Source organism: Chlamydomonas reinhardtii, chromosome 9 (genome assembly GCF_000002595.2).
Source record: "Chlamydomonas reinhardtii strain CC-503 cw92 mt+ chromosome 9, whole genome shotgun sequence".
Taxonomy (NCBI): Eukaryota; Viridiplantae; Chlorophyta; class Chlorophyceae; order Chlamydomonadales; family Chlamydomonadaceae; genus Chlamydomonas; species Chlamydomonas reinhardtii.
In genome coordinates, this window is record NC_057012.1 from 7,816,178 (window position 1) to 7,834,126 (window position 17,949).

Sequence of the window (17,949 nt, forward strand, 5' to 3'; positions counted from 1 at the left end):
AGTCTCCATCATATCAGGGCAGGTATCACGGAGGGCATGACCACGCATGGTCCCGATCAGCGAGCGAGCGGATGAAGCAGGGAGGGCGGGGAACTTGATGTGACAGCTCCCTAAGCTTAGTCGCATTCCCACAGTAAACTTTTGTTATGGCAGCAGGGTCACGCGTGTTTCCGGGCACTGTTCAGGCGCTTGTCAGGAACTGGCTCAGCCCAATATCTCCGTCGCGATATTTTAGTGTGCCTCGATGCTAAAAGGGGTACAGATGCGGCTTGGTTATCTGAATCTACTTCACGCCAGCGCTTTGGTGCTAGGTGGGGATAAGGAGCCAATGGCTCCTCGACGGCACCAACAGCGCTGGAGGTAGCTTAGCCAGCGCTTGCGGCCCAGGCAGCAAACCATGTACACTATATGCATGTTCGCGGCTTCTCCTGTGCTGAAGCCTACGCAGAAGAAAGGATCGCTTGAAAGCCCCAACATTTGGAAGGCCGCCGTAGGAGTGATGGGGATGAATATATCTTTGTGCGTATACATGTACTGAAAGCATCAAGAGGCAGTCTATGTTTAACGGGGATGCGTGGGCTGGCATGCCCAAGCTGCCACGCGCACCGCCCTGCGCCCTGCGCGCACAACCCCGCTACCACGCACTTCCTATCCCGCTTCCCCGGGTGCCGGCATCTGCAATATCCCGCTCCCGAGGATGGCCCCAGGGGTCAAATCCCGCTGTGTGGGGTGCCCCCCGGCGCCGAATCCCGCTGCCTGCGGTGCCCCCCGGCGCCGAATCCCGCTGTCTGCGGTGCCCCCCGGCGCCGAATCCCGCTTCCGCGGGTGACCCCACCCGAGGTATCCCGCTGTCCCCGCCAGGAATCCCCCTTTGTACTGAAGACAGTGGGATTTCGCCGGGCGAAATCCTGTGCCCGGGGTCGTCGCGAAATCCAGAGCGCCTGCATCCCTCTGCCCCATCTTGCGCGACCCCGCCCCAGCCTCTGCAACAAAGAAGCAGCGACCGCGACCCCTGCCATCTTGTAGCTAATCCATCCTGTACAACCTTCAGAACTCAGAAGGCGCGCTGCAGGCCCCCCAAACCACCCCGCCCGCGGGAAATGCTTTCCCTAGGCCAACCGGGAGGCACTGGTGACCAGGCCACCGTCCAAAACATTGCACACCGTCCAAAACATGGCACTTCTTTGAACCCCCAAAACACGTCGTTGACAAAGGGCGTCCGCTTTGTAACAGCTGGAAAGTGGGCTGAGCCCCGGATAGAGCAACTGAGCAAGGGATGTGAACTGGCGACATGACAAGTTCGCTTGCGTTCTTGGCACGCTAGTGCCGAGGCACCGCAGTACCCTGCATCCCCCGTGCCGTCGCCCGCCATGCCACGCCGCCAACTCAGTCACGACATTCCATACATTCTCGCGTCGAGCCGCTTGTCGTCGACATATTTTGGCCTCATAGACGTAAGATGGAGTGCCGACGCTGCACATGTTCTGGATCCAAAATCACAACCAACCGGCCAACCAGCTCGGGCGGCATGCGCCAAACCCGGAGCTACCAATAAGTAGCGGGCCTCCTACGAGCAACCCTTTGCTTGCCCAATCCCGGCGAGAAGCGTTGGTCTCACGATATCACTGTTTCATAATATCACGCCACACCTGTACGTGCATTGCACCATGCATTGGCCCGAGCGCGATGTCGTGCATACTTGTACTTGCGGGCACGTCCCAGTGCCCTCAACACACGCAAAAGTATGCACCAGGACACGCACCAAATAAAGCGCAAGCTGCCGTATCCGTGCCTGGAGCTGCACCTCTGTCCATGCCCGCAGTACACGAGTGCCCGAATTGCTCGCATTGCACGACGTGGGCACGTCGCCACAATGCCATCCAAAGACTTGCGCTCATGTCCCATGTTAAGTGAAGCCTAAGACTGTGCACCCGCGCGCGTACAGAGTCAAACACCGCGCTACCTCCGTGCTCCCCAACTCGCAACCTCTTCCTGGCATGTTACGGCAACTGGGGGCACGCGGCCGAGTTCAGGGCTGTTAACGTAACACAGGTTCACCGCAAAACATCGCACTCTTACACTTTTCCCTCGAAGCGGCTACATGCTGTAAACCAGATGCGGTTCTTTATATGACCACTTCCTTTGGCGAGGGCTTGCGGATGTGGCGCATGGTGGAGCCCGCCTCCTGCGGCTTGAAGGGAGCGAAGGAGCCGTAGGGCTTGGGGATGCCCAGCTGCTCAGGGATGTAGGCATTGGGGCGCGGCTCGGCGGTGGACTGTACCTCCGCCACACGCGCATCCAGCGCCGCCGCCACCGCGCGACGCTCCTCCGCCATCGCATCCACTGTGTGCCGCTCGCGCTCCAGCCTGGCGGTCGGGCATTGGCACACGAAAGGTTATGCACAGCTATTATAGACCGGGGGACGACGAGGTACCAGTATTTTACATCGTGCTCCATAACCCAAGCTAAACTGCCAGCTGTTAACCCAAGAGCAGCTGCCGACTGACCTGTACCACTCGCGCTCCGCGTCGTCTGTGGGCGGCTCCCCAGCCTCCAGCCGCTGTGACGCCAGCGACACCGCCCCCTCCAACTCCTCCTTCTCCGCACCCAGCTTCAGCGCACTCGCCTGCAGGCAGTGCAAGGAGCAGAAGGCGGGTAAGCGCGGCCGCTCAACTAGATGCACGATGCCCACACAACGCCGAGTGTATGTGAGGTAGTGGTACGCCTGGCCCAGCCTGGGCGGAAGAACACACAGCGCCCGGCCTGTGTGCGCCTTGGCCTGTGTGCGCCTTGCCAGCCCGGCCTACACCCACCTGGTACATGGACAGCTCGGACACGGTGGCCATGATCTTGCGCGTCACGGCCCTCAGCTTGGACTGGTACTCGTTCACGCGCTGCGCCAGTTCCAGCGTGTCGGCGCGGCCCTCCGCCGCCTGCACGCGCAGCTTGTCTGACAGGCTGGTGATCTCCTCCAGGATGAGCTCCTTCTCCAGCAGCTGCTCCTTCTTGTCGTTCAGCCGCTCCTCCAGAGCCTGGGGCGCAGACAGGGGCAGTTGCCGTTAAGTACATGTCCTGCGTGTTCCTTCCTTGTGCCCTCTACCGCCACGTCAACCCTGAGGTTGAGGCTATCACTGCTGCTTTGCAGTCCTGCCTGGGCTTGTCGCCAGCTAGCCCAAGCCACCAGGGCACCTGTAACGCACTCCCCGCCTGGTCACGCACCTGGATCTTGGCGCTGAGCTCCTCGCGGTCCGGGATCTTGCCCTCCAGCAGCCGCCAGCGGCCCTGGTTGGAGGGGTTCTCTAGCGCCAGGCTGAGCGCCTCCGCCTCGCGCCGCGCCTCGAACAACGCCTTCTGCAGAGCCGCAACGTCGTTGTCCAGCAGCGGCACACTGGGCACCAGGCGCCGAGTCACACCGATGGAGCGCTCAAGCTCGCCCACCTCCAGCCGCAGCAGCCTGGAGTGGTGAGGGAGAGGGCGGCCGCATAAGGACACGACAGCCAGCGACGGGCAAGCACAGGCAGCACCACGGCGTGTACCGTTATAGTTTTGAGGTTGTTTCCAGCTCGTGCTATGGCTTCGTGGCCACCCCCCTTGAAATAATCATGAGCTCCCACACCTCACGCGCCCTGGCGGCTGCCCCCCCCCTGCGGCCCTCTTCGCGCGCTCACCGCGCCTCGTCCTCTCGCCGCATGAGCTCCAGCTGGCCGCTCTTGATGACCTCGTCCAGGATGTTGGCCTTCTCGTACAGCACACACAGCTCATCGTTGCGGTCAATCAGCATGATGCCTGTCATTGCGGCGCGAGCAGCAGACAAGGCAGTAGGGAAAAGTGGGTGTGAAGTCCTTTGGTTCTGTTTCCTGTCAGAGCATCGCAAATCATATTTCAGACGAGCACATTCAAGGCAGGCGGTTTCCGGCCACGGCCACACAACCCTGCCCCACTCCCCCACCTAGCCCGCCTCACCGGTGTAGTTGCGCGCCTCGATGACCAGCTCGTACTGCTTCTTGAGGCGCAACATCTCCTTCTCGCAGCCGTTGATGATGGCGTTGAGCTTGTCCACCTCGGCGATCTGCTCGTCCACCACCGCCTGCTTGTCGCGGAACACCATGCCAAGCCTGGGGGCGGGAGGCGGTGCAGGGGGAGGTTGCAGGACTCGGAGCGGACATGAGACGACGCAGACGGACGGGCAGGAAGCCCATGTAGCAGGAGGCAGGAGGTACGCCGTGCGCGTTAAGGTGTGCAGGCCAGCAGAGCACCACTACCGCAGCGGTACCTGATAGCTACCCCAGCAACCATTAAAGCCTCGCCGTTCCGCCCCCCCCCCCCCCGCGCCGCGCCGCCCCACGCCGTGCCGTCCCGCGCCGCCCAGCAACCCCTGCCTCCCCCCCCCAACCCCGCCCCACCTGCCCAGCTCCACCCGCAGCTGGTCTCGCTCCGCGATGTTGGCAGCGTGCTGTGTGTGCTGCTGCTGCAGCAGCTTGTCCTTGATGCCCACCTCGTTCTGCAGGATGTCCAGCTCGTTCTGAAGCACCTTGAGTTTGTCCTTCATCTCCGTGGTGCTCTGGCTGGCGGCCTGCGGACGGGAGCGCAAGAGGCCCGACAGAGCCGGTCATACAGCCAGCCCTCCGCCAAGGTACAGGTAACCCGTCCATCAGCAGGCCGACCGCTTACTCAACCCCCCGACCTGCCACCGACCTGGATGAGATTGACGAACTTGTTGCGCTGGTTCTTGACCAGGTCGTACAGCTTCTCAAAGTCGCGGATGCGGCGGCCCACCTCCTTGCGGATTTTCTTGAGCTCCGCCAGCTCCACCTCCTTGATGCGGCTGGTCATCTGCACGTCCTTCACCTTGCTCAGCTTCTGAGCAATGGCCAGCGCCACCCTGCAGGACCAAGTGGGGGCAGAGGTGGTTGGCTAGGCAAGTGGTTGCGTGGCAGCTACGTCATACTAGCGCTGTACCAAGGTCAGAGCCATTGGGCAGAGATTGGTGTCCCTGTCCTTGTCAACCATACGTTTGGTTGCACAACGCACCTGTCCCTCTGGCTGCCTAGGTCTCGCAGTATGGTGTCGCGCTCCGCCTCCTCACGCTTGAGGGCCGCCAGCTCCGCCTCCAGCGCCGCCACTTCTTTGTAGGTAAGCTGGAACAGAGCCACCTTTTCCTTGCCGTCCGCCTCCTCGTGCAGGAACGCCGCCATCTGGATGTCCAGCTCGCGCTTCACGTCTGACAGCTCACGCGACTGCGCCCGCCGCCGCGCCTCCAGCGTGTTGACGTCGCGGTGCATCTGCTCCACCTGGAACTTGAGGTTGGGCAGCATGTCACGCGCGTCCTTGAGCTGCTGGTCCGCCACGCGGTACTGCCGCAGCATCAGCTCCTTCTCGCGCTGCCGCCGGTTCAGGTGGTCGCTCTCCGCCTTGAGCTCCAGTGCCAGGTTCTAGTGAGGCCGCAGCGGCGGCGGCGCAAGCGGGGCAGGGGCGGCGGCGCAAGCGTGGGTGGGCGGGGCGGCGGCGGGGCAGGGGCGGCGGCGGGGCAGGGGCGGCGGCGCAAGCGTGGGTGGGGCGGCACAAGCGTGGGCGGCACAAGCGGGGCAGGGGCGGCGGCGAAAGCGTGGGTGGAATTGATGAGGAGAAGCACTCGTGCTGCCCGCGCATTCCTTGCATGCCTGCCCCCCCCCCACCACCGCGCATCTTGTGGCCGTGCACGCAGTTACTGCTGGCTGCCCTCGTGCGTGGGCGGCATAGTCTTTCCCTACTTAAACCCAGTGCACGCACGATCCCAATCTTCCACCTCCTCTGTCATTCCCCATCAGCTAACCCTTCTTTGAAGCGGCCAACGTCATGGGCCATCCCTCACCCACTCCGATGCCCTTCTCCTCTTCCTCCCTCCCCCCTCCCCCGCCGCGCCCTCACCTTGACCCGCAGGTCCAGCTCCACCTGGTCCGCCAGGATCTTGTCGGCCTCAATGGACGCCAGCTCCACGTCCTTGCGGACGTCGTCCGCATGCCGCGCCTTGGACTCAACCTGAGGGGCCGTGGGTGGCAGCAGACACGCACATGCGTTGGGCACTTCCTGGCAAGTACCGCAAGGGGTCTGAATGCAAAATGCTTCACATCAAGGTAGCACCGTTCGTGTAATCGCCACATGTCTCCTTGCACGCACCTGCACCCGCCCCCGCTCCAGCGCTGTGAGCATCTTGGTGTGCTCCTCCGTCAGCTGCTGCTCCCGCTCCGCCGCCGTCTTGTACTGAGTGTCGTGCTCGCCGTAGCGCGCGTTCATACTTTCCAGCTGGCCCTGCAGGTGGGTGGAAACGGAAAGGACCCATGCTGCGAGCGTGAGGGTAATGTATCCTAACTCACCAGCACCATGTGCACAGCCCAAATGCCCCAACCGGCAGCCCACTGGCCGCCCGATCCCCTGACCCCCGCTATTCTCGCCCTAGCCTGTTCACCTGGACGCTCTTGAGAATGGCCGCCACCGCCTCCGACTGCCTCCGCGCCTTGTCAGGCAGTGGGTCTACTTTGACCAGGTTGGCTCGCTCCACCGCCTTGGTCTCACCCATCGCCTCAATCTCCTCCTGCACAGCCGCCAGCTTGGACCTGCGGGCAGGCAGGCGGCCCAGGCAGGAGGCGGCGGTATTAATGACCAGCAGGGGCCCGACCGCAAGCATGAAGCGCAGGACTTCCAGTATACCCGTAACTGCGATCACTTGTAAACTTGGGCACTCCGCCACTCGACCAAGCACCGTAGCCGCATACCTACAGTGCACATCTGGAGTGGCCAGCTAACCCGCCGGCCAAGCCCCCCCCCCCGTCCCGCCCGCTCACTTCATGTCCTCCAGCTCGCCGTGCGCCGCCTCCACCCGCCGCCGCTCCTCATCTAGCTCGTCCACCAGCGCCGCCGCCTCGCCTCGCGCCTGCGCAATGACGGGCTGCAGCGCCGCCGCGTGCTCCGCAGCCAGCTCCTCCATGCGCGCCCCCAGATCATTGCGCTGCCGCTGCAAATCTGTCACCTCCAGTTGCAGCAGCTGCTGCCGCTCCTGCGCCAACGCCGCCTCCCCCAGTGCCGCCTCCACATCCTCACGCAGCTGGTCAATGTCGTCAGCGCCTGGCACGCCGCCCGCCCCCGTGATGGCCGCCTCTTGTTCCTGTACAGTGCAGGCGGTGCGAACTCATCCAACGCTGCCATACCCCACCCAGTCATGTGGCTGCCTACTCTCGCACCTCTACTCCCTCCTGACACCTTACCTCCTTTTGCCGCTTTAGGGCCTTGGCTTGGTCAAGAAGGTCTCGCTCCGCCTGCGGGCATGGGTTACCAGCGTGTCGCGGCTTGCCACGAAGCCACCCAGCATCCATGCAGATGCACAGACATCGAACAACGACATCGCAGCAGCTGCGTACCTGCAGCGCTTGAAGGAGCGTGGAGTGGAGCAAAGTGAATTGCGCCTTCGCTGCATCGCTACGGTCCGCGTCAATTTTAGAGGCTTTTGAGAGCTCATAGATAATTTTAAACGCCTCCGATGCTGTGACATCCTCCAAACCCAGGATGTCGTCATCCATGCTCCTTCGAGGTCCTCGACTTGGAGGCTATTTACCAGGCATTGATTCTAAAGACAGCTCATGCTACAAGTAACCGCTTGTAGACCATCAAGCTTTAGGAGAACTGTGTTTTGCGATTGTTAGTTTCCAGGTTGATTTCGCTTGCCTGAACACCTCGCCTTCAACTTTATGTGGGAAAACAATAGAAGCTCATGCCGAGTGACTGTAATTTAGCTTGAACTTTAAAGAACTTCAGGGACGTGCGCCCCATGCAGGGTCCCGCCCCGCTCCCACTCCCTCCGCGGGCACATTGCTGTCCGCCCGCCGGACTCCGTATTGAGCCAACTTTCGGTGGTGGAGCACATACGCGCAACCGGCATGTTGCAGCATGTGCACTCCCTTGCTTCTTGCGGCTACCTGCTCCGGGTAGGCGTCGCCGTGCCAACACTCGTGCATTCGGCCGTGCACTACACGGCCGCCCACCCTTCCTTTAGGGTTTTGAACCCTTTAGTGTCTTGTGGCGATGCAGCACGCGGCCGGTGGTATTGGGCCCGCTAACAAGGGCTGTGCCCTCCTCTTCCAGCCAGCAACGGCGACCTGCCCCACCCAGGGGAGGACCCTCCCTTGGCGGCCTGGCCCCACCGCCTTGTCTCATGCGTACCCGGCCAATGCCACACGCCGAAACCCTGTACAACAGTCAATACAACAGTCAATACAGTCAATACAGGTCCTCCCCATTGCGCCACCTCTTGCTATTAGCCGCCGTTCTCAAACGGGCCTCAAACACAAACGTTCACAAACGTACACAGACGTTCACGCTCAATCACAGTCGTTAGACGGTTTCCGATGCGCTAGTGGACGAGGCACGGGAGGCATGGCCGGGAGACGGATGGCGCGCGCGGCTACTCCGATTGTGGCGGCACAGGGTTTCGGCGTGTGGCATTGGCCGGGTACGCAGCAGTAGCCTCCGACACTGTCCAGCCCATCCCGCTGCATGTATCTAATACCGCAACTACCGTATCCCTTGTGCATTCCCCGTTCAGGTAGCGGGTTTCGGGCTACGCCCGCCCTCGCCCTTTTGAGTGCCCGTAGTCCCCGTGTTTTCATCAACCCCATAGAAATAGGCCCAAGCCATGCTAGGTCATGCATCCGAGAATCTGTAATGCTGATGCCCACCTCTCACTGCCGTCCTGCACCGTCTCTCACTGGCTCAGTGCTCTTATTATGGATATGCTTGAAAGAACGCAACACGCACAAGCGAACATGACGCTCGTATCTCCCATCTACTCAGTGCTCACCTTTCCATCTACACTGTAGACAAGTGTTCCCCGGTCACGGGAAAAGGGGCTGAGCCCCTCCACAGTCTGAGGCCGAACAACCTCATCGCCCGGACATAGCCGGGGTCGGTTTCCACAGGCACATAGCCAAACCAGGTGCCTAGCAATCGCGATGCCACAGCAGAGCCAACCGCAGCCAGACGTAGCACAGTTGTCAACAGCCGCACTACTTGTCATGCCGCTACGCATGCCCTGCCAGCCCCACCGCGGACCACTACCTAGACACCAGCCGGCTCCTCAGCCTGCGCGCTTGCGCCGCTTCTTGGGCGGCGCTGCGCTCTCCTCCTCCACGTGGCCTTTCCCGCCCCCTCCGCTACCAAGTTGCGCGCACGCGCCCCCGCTGCTGCCGCTGCCGCCGCCGCCGCTGCCGCCGCCGCCGCTGCCGCCGCCGCCGCTGCCACCGCCGCCGCCGCCGCCAGTCTGCAGCGATGCAGGTCGCTTGTGCCCCAGCAGCATCTCCACCAGCGCGTGCCGGATGTTGGTTGCGGAGTTGACGTCACGTCCCTGCACCGTCGGGAGGGTAGAGTGAGTGAGTCCCACTGAGCCCACGACTGAGCCGTCACCCAGCCGTCACCCAGCCGTCACCCACTGAGCCCCACTGAGCCCACGACTGAGCCTCACTGAGCCCCACTGAGCCCCACTGAGCCCCACTGAGCCGTCACCCAGCCAGCCATCACCCACTGAGCCCCACTGAGCCGCCACCCAGCCACCCATCCATCGCCCAGCCAGCCGCCCGCCCACAAAGTGGACTCACCCACACCGTCCCGCAGTGGTTGCACACTTGGACTTGGTGAGCACGTAAGCCCCCCCATGGTACGACCGCCTGCAGGCAGCGCTGCCCGTTGCCGAGTAAGCGCCGCCCGCACTTCGCACACACCTGGGGAGGGAGGGGGCAGGAGTACAGTGTGAACCTTGCTGGCTACCCGGCTACCTGTACACGAGCCCCATCCTGTCCACCCGACCACCTGTCTACTCATTCCAACCCGTCTGCTCTCATCTTGCCTGCGATGTGTAGAACTCGTCCACGTACACCACCAGGTGCGCGTACTTGTCCACCAGCAGGCGGAGCAGTGCCCGGTTTGGGCCCCGCCCCAACCTGCTGATGCAACCGCCATAGCCAGTGTTGGCGTTGCCCCAGCCACCAATGACCTCCTCCTTGGGCCTTCCACCAGCCAGCTGCTGCGCCGTGTGCTCCAGCACCTGTACCCGTGGCATTGGTGTAGCGTCAGCGCAGTGCAGTTGGTGTGGATGCATCTGCTGGCCCCCTCCCCTCAACCCCCACCTTCTGCGTCCGCACATGGACAGTCAGGCGCCACCGCCGCTGGCCCCACTGCCGGTAGAAACGGAGTAGGTGCCACAGCCCGTACTGTTGCACCGGCGCAGGCGCAGACCCGGCAGCCGCCGCCGCGTCCACGCCACCTCCATAGAGGTAGCGTATTCGCAGCTCATGGTCAGCTGCCGACGCCACCCGCGCGCTGGGTATCCCCGCCTGACAGCGCTTGAGCGCCGGCTGCTCCTTTAGCCGTGCCTGCAGCCACAGCCGACGGCCTGTCTGGCCTGTGCAGTGGCGGTAGCCAGCGCCAGACAGCCGGGTAAAGCAGGCGCGCTGCTGGCGGCGCCGTTCTGTTGCGGCACGCTGATGCGTGTGCTGGCGCGTGCCCCGCCACCCTCGCCTCTTGCCCTTCCACCTCCCGCCCCCCTTGCGCCGCCACCTCCGTTTCTGCCCCCGCCGACGCCGTCGCTGCTGTCGCCGCTGCCGCCGCTGCTGCCGCTGCCATCGCCGCTGTCGAGCGCAGCGAGTTGTCAGAAACCAAGGTTTCCAGCGCTCGGAGTGTTCGTAGGAGTGGTGGGCTCCGAAGGAGCGTGGCGTGTGTGTGTGTGTGTGTGTGTGTGACTACGGTTTCCACGGTTATTCTGCCAGATCACGTGAATCGTGTATCTGGTATAACCAACGACAGGGCTCTCAAACGAGGGCTGCCGTGACCTGGCGTTTCCCCGGCAGAGCGCAAACAGCTCTGGAGTCCACAGGGCAACGCACTCCGACCCTTCACCGCGCCAGTAATCCTTGCGGAATTACTACCGGTGTAACAACCTCAGACCCAGCGGGCGAGCTACCTCTTAAAGACCAGGCGGGCAGAAGACAAAAAACAGCAAACATAACAAAAACGCAGCACGCGACAGCACGCGAAAGCACGACCACAGTGGCTGCGGGGCTGAGTCCTACGACCCCGCAGCCTGCACGACCTCAACCGCAACCTAACCAGCTCTCGACGCCAGGGCAGACAATGCCTAAGGGCAGCCACAAACGCGTCTGGCCACTAGGCCGGTCCAGGCCGTAAGGCCCGGGGTGTTGCAGCACCCAATACACCCTCTCAGGCATAAAACCCCGCAAACCTGGCCCTGCTCCCACGGGCGTAAAACAAAAAAACCCTTCGCCTGCCCACTAAGCTCCCCCGCTGACCCTCTCGTATGCCACTGCTTCATGTTAGTGCTCACGCGCTTCTCCTAAGGGCTGATCCCTTTCAAGCCTCCAGCTCCATAGCTTGCGGCAACGCGCACAGCATTTCACCGTTCACCACCGCCAGGATGGGGTGAGTGGCGTCAACACCATCCCAGCCCTTTTGGGGCACGCCGAGCTGCGCGAACTGCATCAGCCGCGACCAGAAGTCCGCGACTGCGCGAGCGCACGCAAGCTCGACGGGGTTGACGCCTGGCTGCGGCGGCGTCAGCTGTGTGGGCGGGATCTCGTCAAGATCGGGTTCCGCCTCCGCTGCACCTGCCACCGCAGCCTCGGGAGCTGCTGCCGCCGCCGTCTGAATTCCCAGGGCCGCTGCGGCGCGCGTCATCCCACGCAGCCGCACCCGGCCATGTTCTGTGGCGGCCAGCGCCGCCATCACCACCACGTCCCAAACACACTGCTGAAAACCCGGCGGCGCCTGGACCAGCCACAGCTGGGCTTGGCTGATGGGAGCCGGACCGGGGTTGTGTGCGTTGATCTGCGCCACCACGGCCTTCGCCACTGCGCAATCCCAGAAGTGGTGCTGCCGTGGCGTGGGCGCGGCGGCGGCGTGTGCCTCCGCCGCGGCGCCCCCATGGCCGTGCTGCCCACAGCCGCATGGCTCACGGCGAGCCAACGGCATATGCGAGTTTCCCGGCAGCGGCACTGCGTCGATGGCCAACCGCCACAGCGTCTCAAAGTGTCGCCGTTCCCACCGCACCTTCTGCCAAAGGCGCGCCAGGGTGTCCCTAATGGCGCCAAGCGTTGCAGCCGCAGCTGCTGGCAGGTCCTCACCCCCACAGACCGGCGGGAGCCCTAAATGAGCCGCCCCCGACACCGGGATTGGCTACGTTACCCCCCCACCAGCAAGGACCGCACACCCACACCCCCCCCACCAGCCCGGGTCGCGCAAAGGCTCACACCAACAGAAACACAAGCAAGTACAACAAACCCCCACACACGTGCACTCAGGCCACCCAAACACCCCCCTGATAGTGCGGTGCCTGGGCAGGACGTCCAGAGGTCCGCGGATCGGTAGGGGGCGCCGAGGCGCGGCGGGCTCCACGGGAGCGGTCACGGTCGCATGATGGTGCCAGCGCGCCGGCGAGGCAGTGCGACCGCGTGGGGGCTGGCAGGTTGCTGGATGAAATACCGCCGTGGTGTGTGTGTGTGTGTGTGTGTGTGTGTGTGTGTGTGTTAAACACAAAAACCGCGTGGGGGCTGGCAGGTTGCTGGATGAAATACCGCCGTGTGTGTGTGTGTGTGTGTTTTGTGTGTGTGTTAAACACAAAAACAAACGGAACAAAGCCGCTGAACACGCGTGCGCAGTTACGGACCAATACCTACGCCGGTTACCGAGCTCCGCGTTGGGCGATGTTGCCCCAGTTGTCACCTTGAGTATACTTACCCGCATATGTTGCCTGGAACCCCCTACCCGGGCGTTTGGCATTCAGCCTCGTCTCCGAGGTGCACCTGCATGCGCTGCCATGCTCCGCGTCGGCGACGTGCTAACAACGTTTACCGGGCACAACTCCAACAGTCTCGACGACTCCAGTCTCGACGACTCCACATCCATGTGTGTGACTCGACAGTCTCGACGACTCCACATCCATGTGTGTGACTCGACAGTCTCGACGACTCCAGTCTCGACGACTCCACATCCATGTGTGTGTGTGTGTGTGTGTGTGTGTGTGTGTGTGTGTGTGTGTGTGTGTGTGTGTGTGTGTGTGTGTGTGTGTGTGTGTGTGTGTGTGTGTGTGTGTGTGTGTGTGTGTGTGTCTGTTGATTGCACTCTGCGGCGGCTACTTTGCGAGTTTCCTTGTGTCAGTACTGACTACCGTCGTCCCTGACGGCGCTGTCTGCGTGGTCATGCGGCGGTTCGGGCTCGCCCTCCCAACCCCGCACGAAGATCGCAGGTCCCTGCTTGCAGGTACCCTCTCCAGCGGCGGAGCCGCCTCCACAACTTGTAACATGACGCAATGCATCGAAACTGGCGCAAATCCGTCGCAGGCGGAGAAATGTTTTGAACTTTTGGCCGCGCTTCTACGGAGTGTAGACGTTTTGGCGCGGAATTGGCAGTATCTTAAGGCGTTTGGGGGGGCTTGGGACCTTGCACCCTAGGGAACATTTTCCGGGCGTTGATGGTGCGGAAAGGGTCATCTACGGTGGGTAGGCGCCGCGGGCGTGGTACCGGTACTTCTACAAGATACGAGCACTGCACATGGCTGCGCATAGCCTACAGCGGCGCCGGGCTGCCGGCTGGAGCATTCCATACAGTTCCATACGCTGCGGGTGGCACGGGCGCCATCTGTTGGAACCGCTCTGGCGCCTACACGGAACCGGTCCGGTCTGGCACATGCTGTATCGGGCTTTGGGATGCATGCGGCGGTGGCCCGAGCGAGTGCACGGCGGTTACCGTAGTGTACATACGTGCACACATGTGCGTGCCAGCGTGACACAACAGCGCGTGCACACATGCCCGTGCGGTGGCCTGTGCGCCTCCGACACCACGGAACGTAGGTCCAGACCCCCTGCAGGCTGGGGGTTGTAACACGCAGCCTGCTAAGCACACAGACCAAATAACAGAAGCCGCAACAGATACCCCACACTCTCAACATTGTATGCCACTTTACCGCTCCCGCCCAGTTACTGTAGTAGCATCCATCACATTGCAGACCCCGTGTGCAATATCACGCCTCGGAGTCGTCCCATGCTCACCGGCATTCCTACAAGGAGTCATACGCTGACGACGCCACGCATCTCTTCCGCTCTCTTCCTTACCCGGACAACAAGCACAGACGACGCGGATGCACACCAGGTCGCGTAATGCTCGCTTCCTTTTGTACATTGTCACCATTCACAACCTGGTTCCGCCCTCACGGTAGCCGGCGCCATCTCTTGTTCCCTCTTCCGCTTCCCAACCCCCAGCCTAACATGCCTTCCACTGGGCATGATCACATTGCAGACCTAGCTGCTGCTTGCCCCGCAGTGCAAGTTTTGATCGAGGCTTGTTAAGCAAGCACTTGCATGGGCGCCGACTTGCTGTTGATGGGGCCGACCACCTTCATGTACATATCGGCGTAGTCCTGCAAGCAATGGACGGATGCAGTTTAGGATGGTACGGGAAGTATTCGGGCAGGAAACAATGCGTGACCAGGCCACGGGCGCTTCCTTTACCTGCACTCACAGTGTGTCAACCCCTTACCCCTTCTGCTTTCCTGACGCACATCCGATATACACAAACACGTCTTTCCAACCACAACGACAACAACAACAACCACACACACACACACACACACACACACACAAAAGGTTCCAGGCTTTTTGCGGGTAATTATGACTATCATGGTCGACGCGGCAACACGCCGCTCGGTATTGGTGCTATCCGCAAGTAACTCCAACGCCGTCTGGGCGGGCTTCGTTTCGTTGTTCTTTTTTCACACATACACACACACACACACACACACACACACACACACACACACACACACACACGGACACACACACACAGTCTGGAAGGCTTTCGTTTCCATTTTTAACACCACACACACGTGCGAATGTAAGCAATGATTTTTGTACAAGTCAACTGACTGCCAACGGGCGGGACTTCGGTGTCATGCGTGCTGGCCTCCCGTTCCATAGTCACATGGCATCGCAAACGGGCGCACATCTGGACTGAGCGGTGCGCGGCACCCTTCGAGGGATTAACGAAGTTCCAAAAAACCGTGCCGCTGCATTTGCACGTAATGGTATCGGTTGGCAAGCTTGACGCAGCAAACAGTGTTTGTCTTGAAATTCTTTGAAATGCCAGCAGTACAATCCCGACCACCACAGCGCACCTGCATCAGCTGCCCCTTGAAGTTCATGTCGCCCGCGCACGGCATGTGGTAGTTGTACCACTCCTTCATCAGCTCTGCGTAGGGAGAAATAGGGGGGGGCCTGACCTAGCACGCATGCACGCTTACAATATTACAACGAGACAGAGGGCACGGCCCCATGCAGAGCGCTTGCTGCGTGCGATTCACACCTGGTTCACATGTCCCATCACTACGCTTGGGCGGTAGTTTGCCATTGTGAAAATACGGCACTCCGCGGAGGTCGCATCCGCAGTGCCCCTAAAAGGGTAGACACATTGAGCTTATAGCAACACGATGGCACACCTAGGACGCAAGAGGTTCAGGCATATGTTTGCATACCACGTACCATGCACAGATATGGAAACCTGCAAGCATAAGACAATTGTCAAAAACTGCTCAATCATTAGATCTAAGTTTTGCACCGTAAACCTCACAGGTCGGGGTGGAGCATGGCCATGGACATATGCCGCACAGACACCTGCATGACGGTATAATGTGATAAGTTAAGTGTCGACTGCAGCCCCAATACATGTGCAACCGCACGCACCTCGCCGGACACCCATTCAATGGCACCCGCGAAAGTAGTCTGGTCCCATGGTTTCCCGCCGCTACGGGCGATGTTAGCAAGCCACATTGCCCAGTTATACACTGCGCGCGTCACCATAGCCGTCGGCCTGAAGGGAAAGCAAAGAGTTAATGAATCAGTTGTGGCAACCGTTGTGCGTCCAACGCACTGCCCAGTGTCGTATCGCCAGCAGGTCCATGTCAAAAGGCAACCCCGTGAACAGTCCACAGTGTCCCAGGGCTACCTGAAGTACACAAAGCCGATGTTGTTGTTGATGGGCGGCAACCGCTCCATGGGCGTGGAGTCGCCGTGGTTGTGGCAGTCACCCGACACAAGGATGTCCGCCTCACGCGCCAGCAGGTATGGTAGCGGGTTCTTGAAAAACACCTGGTCTGTGCATGCAGAATGGTGCAGGCTTGCAAGTCCCAAACCCGAACAGCCCTAACGGGCGAGCGAAGCAAGAGCGGAAGCGGGAGTCCTTATGCACCCACCGGCATCCAAGAAGAGGACATCGACACCCAACGTCAAGCCATCCAATATAGTGCCCGTTTTCGTGAAACCTGCAGTACTATCAGGTTAGGTACATGGCAAGCCAGCTCATCCTGACAACATACCCACCAATGCCATAAAAGTCTGCGGTGACAGCCAAGGGGTTGTTAGCGGCATGTAAAGGAGCTAAGGCTCAGTGTCTAGCACTGCGCAGACATCCAGCTGGCGCTTACCATTAGAAAACACATGCATATTGCCCATTGTGAACTTATCATTTGCAAACGAAACGCAGTACGACCCGTACTTATTTGCCACATTGGTGCATTTCTCGATGGTCCCCGAGGTCTGCAGGAACGGCATGGATCAGCACCATGCCGCAGCCATGTAACATGCTATGCCTGACCATCACGTTTATGACCAAATGCTTTGCCAAGTTGTCCTGTGACCTGTGTCGGGTATGTGAAGCCGGAATGTTAGTGCATGCCAGGCGCGTCCAACAACAACTTTACTGTTGCACGCTGTATGCTCTGCCGCAGAGTCAGATGCATCCATGAAGCAGTCTGCTTAAGGAGCCTTACATACCGACAGCGCCGCACCTAGCAAAGTCATGTGCCATATGCTGTCACCACCCAGGAACCGGTAGTTCACCCCTCGTCCACACCCTCTCAGTTCGCATGCCCTATCTCACCCGTCCTTCCTGGGGAATGTGATGTTTTGCAAGGACGTTAAAAAGATGTCGAACATCTTCTGAAACGCGTATTCGCTGGCGATGGACATTAAGACGATTTCCCGCTTGTGACCAAAGGAGTCCTGGAGCATTGAAAGTTTTGCAGTCCAGTCAAGGCGGAGGAACTCAGCATACAAGAACCAATCAGGCGCGAATATGGGCAGCATTTCGCATGAGCTCACCAGCACGGGAAGCTTCGCCTTATTAACCGCGTCCACGAGCTCCTTTGTTGGCAGCTTCAAACCTACACGCCCAGAGTTCGAACTGTAGTAATACTGTCGCCGGCAACATTCCCGGGCTGTTGTCCGCACCGTTCGCGGACCAGAAGCTGTTTGCTAGATCCGGCAAACTGACATTTGTGGGTGCATCGGCAAGCGTCACTCGCCCTGTAAGTGCCACCAGTGCCACGAAAACTGCAACCATGAAGCGAAGCCCCATGTTTCTTTTCTGTACCTTCCCTACTATGTAAAGACCACGCGGTTATATGCACGATATAAAGCCAGTTGAGTAGTATGTGAGCCTTCTGGCCGGACACGAGCCGGATGCACCGAGCCTGATGTCGCCACGCCACCATGCTTCGATTGCGAGGCCGCAGCCATACGAGTAACCCAGAGCACGGAAACGGCACCGATTTATAATGCGTGTGCTGCGGCAAAAGCCGGGGGCTTGGCACATCAGCAGGTTTCCACTGGCAGGATGCCGCCAGCCTGTCAGTGCCAGCGGGCGTCGCGGTATGACTCCCCAATCCGAAAGTGCGTCGTGAGTACTCCCGATCCCAATTAATGCCATATTTGCCCATTACGTGACATTAATGTCATACACTGACCGCGTGACCGCCGCATGGCCGCCGCAGCCTACCAGGAGTTGGGAAGCCCGCTGCTTGTGGCGGCAGCCGGTTCCGGGCCACTGGCCGACTCCATGGCGCTCACGGTGGCGGCGGCGGTG

The 17,949-nt window shown here is 60.7% G+C and overlaps 4 protein-coding genes across 4 annotated transcripts; all 4 read right to left on the bottom strand.

Annotated features, from left to right (window-relative positions):
- Positions 1–878: 878 nt before the first annotated feature.
- On the bottom strand, positions 879–7,764 carry CHLRE_09g416550v5 (uncharacterized protein). Its single transcript, XM_001696784.2, has 15 exons — positions 7,395–7,764; positions 7,242–7,292; positions 6,822–7,141; positions 6,446–6,593; positions 6,157–6,288; positions 5,908–6,018; positions 5,032–5,432; positions 4,696–4,882; positions 4,404–4,573; positions 3,964–4,115; positions 3,669–3,786; positions 3,220–3,454; positions 2,814–3,032; positions 2,508–2,626; positions 879–2,366 (listed from the first exon to the last, which is right to left on the bottom strand). Exons 1-15 carry the CDS (start codon positions 7,551–7,553, stop codon positions 2,126–2,128), a joined length of 2,763 nt encoding a protein of 920 aa, XP_001696836.1. The 5' UTR covers positions 7,554–7,764; the 3' UTR covers positions 879–2,125.
- Positions 7,765–8,178: 414 nt separating this feature from the next.
- Positions 8,179–10,674, bottom strand: CHLRE_09g416583v5 (uncharacterized protein). The gene is made up of 5 exons (XM_043066386.1): positions 10,543–10,674; positions 10,152–10,421; positions 9,872–10,069; positions 9,624–9,746; positions 8,179–9,373 (listed from the first exon to the last, which is right to left on the bottom strand). The coding sequence occupies exons 1-5, from the start codon at positions 10,645–10,647 to the stop codon at positions 9,107–9,109; spliced, it is 963 nt and encodes a 320-aa protein (XP_042921682.1). The 5' UTR covers positions 10,648–10,674; the 3' UTR covers positions 8,179–9,106.
- Positions 10,675–10,798: 124 nt separating this feature from the next.
- On the bottom strand, positions 10,799–12,074 carry CHLRE_09g416616v5 (uncharacterized protein). Its single transcript, XM_001696785.2, has one exon. It carries the CDS (start codon positions 12,007–12,009, stop codon positions 11,392–11,394), a length of 618 nt encoding a protein of 205 aa, XP_001696837.1. The 5' UTR covers positions 12,010–12,074; the 3' UTR covers positions 10,799–11,391.
- Positions 12,075–13,768: 1,694 nt separating this feature from the next.
- Positions 13,769–17,524, bottom strand: CHLRE_09g416650v5 (uncharacterized protein). The gene is made up of 14 exons (XM_001696786.2): positions 17,316–17,524; positions 17,187–17,248; positions 16,966–17,087; positions 16,681–16,723; positions 16,511–16,622; positions 16,407–16,421; positions 16,280–16,348; positions 16,033–16,180; positions 15,771–15,897; positions 15,658–15,701; positions 15,570–15,588; positions 15,394–15,481; positions 15,206–15,279; positions 13,769–14,452 (listed from the first exon to the last, which is right to left on the bottom strand). Exons 1-14 carry the CDS (start codon positions 17,440–17,442, stop codon positions 14,378–14,380), a joined length of 1,125 nt encoding a protein of 374 aa, XP_001696838.2. The 5' UTR covers positions 17,443–17,524; the 3' UTR covers positions 13,769–14,377.
- Positions 17,525–17,949: the final 425 nt, after the last annotated feature.

Excerpts from the sequence above, each read along its gene's own strand:
- CHLRE_09g416583v5 (XM_043066386.1), bottom strand. The coding sequence starts at position 10,647 with ATGGCAGCGGCAGCAGCGGCGGCAGCGGCGACAGCAGCGACGGCGTCG. Across the intron at positions 10,422-10,542 it reads GGGAGGTGGAAGGGCAAGAG|ACAGGCCGTCGGCTGTGGCT; the intron begins GCGAGGGTGGCG and ends TGCACAGGCCAG. Across the intron at positions 10,070-10,151 it reads TCCATGTGCGGACGCAGAAG|GTGCTGGAGCACACGGCGCA; the intron begins GTGGGGGTTGAG and ends CCACGGGTACAG.
- CHLRE_09g416650v5 (XM_001696786.2), bottom strand. The coding sequence starts at position 17,442 with ATGGGGCTTCGCTTCATGGTTGCAGTTTTCGTGGCACTGGTGGCACTT. Across the intron at positions 16,181-16,279 it reads TGTCCTCTTCTTGGATGCCG|ACCAGGTGTTTTTCAAGAAC; the intron begins GTGGGTGCATAA and ends CTGCATGCACAG. Across the intron at positions 15,898-16,032 it reads ATCGGCTTTGTGTACTTCAG|GCCGACGGCTATGGTGACGC; the intron begins GTAGCCCTGGGA and ends CTTTCCCTTCAG.
- CHLRE_09g416550v5 (XM_001696784.2), bottom strand. The coding sequence starts at position 7,553 with ATGGATGACGACATCCTGGGTTTGGAGGATGTCACAGCATCGGAGGCG. Across the intron at positions 6,289-6,445 it reads CCATTCTCAAGAGCGTCCAG|GGCCAGCTGGAAAGTATGAA; the intron begins GTGAACAGGCTA and ends ACCCACCTGCAG. Across the intron at positions 4,116-4,403 it reads CTGCGGGTGGAGCTGGGCAG|GCTTGGCATGGTGTTCCGCG; the intron begins GTGGGGCGGGGT and ends TCCCGCCCCCAG.
- CHLRE_09g416616v5 (XM_001696785.2), bottom strand. The coding sequence starts at position 12,009 with ATGCCGTTGGCTCGCCGTGAGCCATGCGGCTGTGGGCAGCACGGCCAT.